Source organism: Puntigrus tetrazona, chromosome 1, assembly GCF_018831695.1.
Source record: "Puntigrus tetrazona isolate hp1 chromosome 1, ASM1883169v1, whole genome shotgun sequence".
In the NCBI taxonomy this organism is placed as follows: Eukaryota; Metazoa; Chordata; class Actinopteri; order Cypriniformes; family Cyprinidae; genus Puntigrus; species Puntigrus tetrazona.
In genome coordinates this window covers 30393888-30400019 of record NC_056699.1, presented here as the reverse complement: position 1 = coordinate 30400019, position 6132 = coordinate 30393888, and the positions used below count along the sequence as shown (strand labels likewise).

The following is a 6132-nucleotide window of genomic DNA, read 5'->3' as shown; positions in this document are numbered from 1 at the left end:
AAAAAAAAAATCTCTCTGACCCAAACTGTTGAAAAGTAGTGACTATACAAAAATCTACACTTTCCTAAGGTGATGTTTTATATCTCTTTTTCCATCTACTGTTAGAGATGAAGAGTGTTTCAGCATTGACGCTGATACTGGAGCAATCAGCACCACGAGAATCCTGGACAGAGAGGAGAGATCCAACTACTCGCTCGTCATCACTGCATCTGACCGTGGCCATCCACCGCTGAGCTCCACTGCGCTGCTGCACGTCACCCTCTCAGATGAAAATGATAACAGCCCCTCGTTCACTCGGAAAAGCTATCGTTCCAGCATTAGCGAGGGGCTCCCTGCAGGTTCAGAGATCCTGCATCTGATAGCATGGGATCCCGACGAGGGGCCCAATGGTGTAGTGACCTTCTCCTTGGAGGAGGAAAATTCTGGAAACTTTTATGTTGATGGCTCTACTGGCGTGATAAGGCTCACAAAGCCGCTGGATCGTGAAACTCGTTCCCAGCATGTTTTCCGTGCTGTAGCTACTGACGGCTGCAGCCAGGGTCCGCGCAGCTCAGTCGCTACTGTTACAATACAAGTGGAAGATATTAACGACAATCCACCCGCATGTATTAACAAGACCATGCGGGTGTCAGTGTCTTCCATGACCACACGTCTCGGTCGACCCATCATTACGGCTACAGCCCAGGATCCGGATCAGGGAGACAACGGAACAGTAGTTTTTAGCTTAACAGAAGAAGATGAGATGTTTCAGGTTAATAAGTATGGAGCTGTGAGCTTGAAAGCCCCCCTGAGTAATGAGGTGTTTGGGACAAAGCTGCTCCGTATACAGGCCATGGATCTAGGTAGACCTTCCCTCACCTCTAGCTGCCTTGTAGTCATTCAGCTTAATGATGAAGAGCCACGGTTAAAATTTACTGAAGACCTCTATGAAGTCTTCATACCAGAGAACAGCAAGACAGGTAAATTGTAGCTCTCAGATTTGAGATATTTTTCACCTTTGAGAGGTTTCTCTTGACATTTTACAATTGATTTACTTAGTTGTCAAATTAAAGCCTTGTATTTCTGAGAAGGTCGGTATTTGTGGATGCTAGACTGACTGTGTATGTGTATGCCACTTCTTATTTAAGGTTCTTGGGTGGCAAATATTGTTGCTCATGACCAGACAGCAGATGAAGGAACAATCAAGTACAGTATTTTCAGTGGTAATGAAAATGATGCCTTCACTATTGACCAAATTACAGGTGAGCACAAAAAAGTGTTATTTAAAAAAAATCCCTATTTTATCACCATAATTTTGCATATAATATGCCCAGATATGCCCCTGTCAACAAAAATGATTATTAATAATGTAACATATTAGTAATCCTTTTAGTGATTGTATTTATTATTATTATTCATATTATTATTATTAGCGTTGGTGGTATGATGATATAGCAATACATTATATATACTTTTATGAATAATAAGAGAAATACGAATAACAATTGCCATTTAACAAATAATTGAATATATCTTATTTTAGCCATTTTGTTGACAATAGAATAAAAAATCAGGCATCCTTTATTTTTTTAGGCATTTAGTATTGAAAAAAGGAAATGTAACAGTTGTTTGTAGAAGAATCAACAGTATCGTACTGCTTTGTAGTAGGAAGGGCATTGTCAAGCCTTTTATTTTCTAAATATTCTCTTTGACAGGTGATATCACAGTTAGGGAGCAGAGACTGGTGGACTTTGAGGTACAGCATAAAATTCACCTAGTGGTTCTGGCTGAAAACAGACTCCAAACAGCCTACGCGAGGGTGGCCATCACTCTACAGGACGTCAATGACAATGCACCAGTGTTCAAGCAAAGCTACTATAAAACAGCTGTATGGGAGGGACAAATTCATAACACCTATGTCATGCAGGTAATAATCTTGCGCTTTTGTTTCAAAATGCCATGATTGTTATGGTAATTACTTTTTATGGAATTACTTTTTATATAAAACTGGCTTACACTTTATATAACTTCAGAATCATATAAGTGGTTACTGTGAATAAAGTTGAATAAAGGTTTGTTTGATCATTAGTTAAACCAAAATGATTTTCATCTTGCATACTAGTTTCAAATTAACTTTAATTTTTTAGGTGTTAGCAACTGATTCTGACAGTGGTGTGAATGGGCAGATCAGCTACATCATTGTGGATGGGAACCACAATAATGCATTTGTGATCGATTCTGTTCGTGGGATTCTTGCCACCAATGCTGTCTTGGACAGAGAAATTGTCTCATCCTACAAGTATGGCACACTTCTTGGCTTCTTCTTCGCTTGATTTTATATGGAAATGGTCTATTGGAAATTGATTAATCAATCATGGATGCACTTTAGGCATCATCATTCCATTTTCTGGTTGCTCAACAGCCTAGCAATTTCTATTTTTATTTCATATTAATACAGGTTAATTCTTAAGGCAGAGGACATGGGAAGTCCTCCCCTTACAGGCACCTGCACTGTCCGTGTCCAGGTTGTGGATGTGAATGACAATAGCCCTACGATTCCATCCATGGAACCAGTGACCATTGCAGAAAGTAAGTACGCCCACCATTTTGTTCTGCTACAATGCCAGCATTGTGACACTTTTCTTATTTAATTGATTAAGTTTCAAAATGTTGAAGAACAACATTAAATGTGTTGTTCCTTTTCATCTGCACAGATCTTCCTGTTGGCTACATCGTCACCAAAGTGACTGCAAATGATGTAGACCTTAGCCCTTCTGCAACATATAGATTCATAGAGAAGAATCAGACCAGCAGATGTTTTGCAATTGACCAGTACTCAGGAGTAATTACCACAACTAAAAGCCTTGACTATGAAGATCAAGCTGTCTATATATTGAGAGTGGAAGCATCAGACTCTGTTCATCAAACTGAGGCTGAAATCTCAGTCAAGGTTTTGGATGTCAATGATAACCCTCCAGTCTTCTCTCAGGAGTCATACCAGGTTAATATTTATTATATTAAACTATTGTAAGGGGCATTGATTACTTTGTGTATGTTTATCTTGCAATAATGACCAACTGGTTTTGCATTATATAATTATGCATATTAGTATTGTTAGATACTATCATGCTCTTTTTATAGCATTGACCATATTTTGCTACACACATCCAGGTTGCATTGCCAGAGCGGACATTAGCAGATTCGTATGTTGTATCTGTATCAGCAACTGATAAAGATTCTGGCCAAAATGGAAGAATTTCTTATAGGCTTCTTTCCTCCCCTGCAAGAGGGTTCTACATTGATCCTGAAAATGGTAATTTTCTACAAAAATTATTTGCTCACAAAATACAGTGGTACAAGGCATTTTAACTCACTAGATAACAGAAATAGTATAAATAGTAGTATTTAGTATGTCTTGATGTAAAAATAAAACAGTTATTTGTATAAAATAAGAATTAATGTGAATTTTATACCGCCTACAGGTTCAGTGTTTACCAACAAGCCTCTGAACTATGTTTCAAATGGAAACATGTTACGGTTACTGGTGGAAGCACGTGACAGTGGTGACCCAAACCTATTTAGTGTCACTTCTGTGGACATAGAGGTGGTGGACTTTAATGATAATGCCCCGTTCTTTACTCAGAACTCATACGAGGTGAGTGTTCCTGAGGATGCATCTATTGGAAGCACTCTCCTCACTCTCTTTGCAGAAGACAAGGATTACTCAAATAAAAACACCCATTTGGAGTATGCAATCGTAGGTGGAAATGATGAGAGGAGGTTCTGTCTTGAAGTTGTTAGCGTTCAAGGTGAAGCCCAAAGCCAAACTGTTGGCCAGTTAGTGCTCTGTGATACTCTGAACCGCGAATCCACAGATACTTACTCGTTAACTGTGACTGTAACAGACAGGGGAACCCCTCCTCTGAACAGCTCAACTGTAGTATCAGTCAAAGTCCTTGATATTAATGACAATGCACCTGTTTTTAGTAGCCAAGAATACCATGCACAGGTCACTGAGAACAGCCCCTTAGGTACAGCCCTTATCTATGTTTTTGCCTATGATCCTGATCTAGGAGAAAATGGAACCGTAACGTACAACATCATCTCAGGCAACAGCAGGGGTCTGATCAGAGTGGACTCTGCAACAGGCATTCTTGAAGTTAATAGTACACTGGACTATGAAGAGGATAGCAAATTTACCCTAACAGTTCAAGCATCAGATGGTAACCCAATAGACAACAAGATATCTTTTGCCATTGTTCACATATTGGTACTGGATGAGAATGACCATTCCCCATTCTTCATGTTTCCCACCCACAACTGCTCTGTGCCTGAAAACTTGCCAGCTTTTACCCATGTGTGCACGGTACATGCTATTGATGAAGATGCAGGAACCTTCGGACTTCTTACTTATTCCATTTTAGCCCCCTGTTTCGTAGATTATGACAGTAGCAACCCAGAGAAGAAAGAAGCCTTTGGTATTGATCCTCTTACTGGAGACATCCATACAAAACAGACTTTTGACTATGAAGGAGAGAGTGAATTCTGCTTTGTGGTAGAGGCACGTGACAAAGGAGATCAAGTGGCAACTTTGCGAGTGCGAATCGAAATTGAAGGCATTGATGAGTTCAGCCCCATATTCACACAGAATGTGTATCATTTCTCTTTGCCAAACAATGTAAAGGTTGGCCAAAGTATTGGCCAGCTGATGGCTATGGATCATGACGGTGGTCTGGATGGCTTGGTGGAGTACTCTTTAGTCAGCCCATCCCCTTTTTTCAGTGTCAACAAAACAACTGGCTACCTATATATCTCAAACTCCGTGTATCAGAAAAGAAACCCCATCTCAAATGAGACGACCGAGGACTTGATTGTTCTAGCAAGCAGCCCCAAACTAGACTCCAAGACATCAATCTGCCATGTAGTTGTGAACATATCCAGTTCAGCAAAGGCTCTGACAAGTGTTGATCTCAGTGTCCACGCTGCCAGTCTCACAGTGTCATTGATAGTGTTCCTCCTACTTTTAATAAGCTTTATTTACATTGTTCTAAGGTACAGGTTCAAAGAGAAATCTGTAAAGAAAGCAACATCCTTATCTGCTAACCTCAACCATGAGTCTGACTCTTTAGGAACAACAGGTAAGAACCTTCACTGCAGTATCAGCGGTATTAACCTCCAGGATTTACAAGAACCATTGGACATGTGGCAAAGAATGGATATCCCAAACCCTTCAAGAAACTCAAACTCCAAAACCTCGAGTGGAAGAGGATCTACAGAGGAAGAGACTACTGAAGATCAAGAGATTAAAATGATCAACAAGTTTGCATGTTTTAAACAGCTCAGCTCTGTCACAGCACAACAGGCATCAAGAGTCTCAGACTCAGGGATTCCTGGGGACTCAGACCAGCTCTCCTTTCACTCAATAGATGAAGACCCATCTTCCAGTAGTAATATAGGTATAGTCCAAATAGTGGACATGCCCAGTTCTGAAAGTCTCCATAATTTCAAGGATGAAGGAGGGGGCGAGGGAATGCTCCCTCAGGTGGTCAATATGAAGGAAGTGGAGGAAGTCATGAGAAGGTGTATGTCTATGTCTGATGACCAAGGTTCAGTTGAGGGCTCACTCACCAATCTGATTTCATCTGAGGAACAGCTACATGGAAGCTACAGTTGGGACTACTTTCTCAACTGGCAGCCACGCTTCCAATCTTTGGCTTCTGTTTTTACAGACATTGGGATGCTTCCAGATGAAGGAATGAGGGCCAAAGGTGTGGAACCAGAGTCTCAGAGTCTTCTACGCCCACCTCCTCTCATCACAGCAGTTGCCCAGCCAGGAATACGTGCAGTGCCTCCCAGAATGCCCTATAGAAGATCACCACTGGTCAGATTGCCCACATACAACAACACTCACACTAGAAACACCGAGTTGACCCATTCAGCAATGACTCCTAGTTTCTCCCCCTCTCTGTCTGTACTTACCGTTAGGACACCTAGTACCTCTCCGGTGGTCTCAGAAACAGGTTTGGGATGCTACACAAAAATTGCAACACTGCCAAGAGACATCTTGGATGAAGCAGAGATTCAAGTCTAATTTTGTATTTAAAATATTTTTGTTTTTTCCAAAACAACTGTAAAAATGCTCACTATTTTAAA

At 40.7% G+C, this 6132-nt stretch overlaps 1 protein-coding gene across 1 annotated transcript in view; it reads left to right on the top strand.

Annotated features, from left to right (window-relative positions):
* The window catches only part of LOC122349654 (protocadherin-23-like), a 6724-nt gene extending 612 nt beyond the window's left edge, over positions 1-6112 (top strand). The window contains exons 3-10 of the mRNA XM_043245781.1: positions 108-959; positions 1128-1241; positions 1695-1906; positions 2127-2278; positions 2438-2568; positions 2694-2980; positions 3151-3292; positions 3462-6112. Coding sequence (XP_043101716.1) covers positions 108-959; positions 1128-1241; positions 1695-1906; positions 2127-2278; positions 2438-2568; positions 2694-2980; positions 3151-3292; positions 3462-6070 — 4499 coding nt within the window. The 3' untranslated portion in view covers positions 6071-6112. The remainder of the gene's footprint in view (positions 1-107; positions 960-1127; positions 1242-1694; positions 1907-2126; positions 2279-2437; positions 2569-2693; positions 2981-3150; positions 3293-3461) is intronic.
* Positions 6113-6132: the final 20 nt, after the last annotated feature.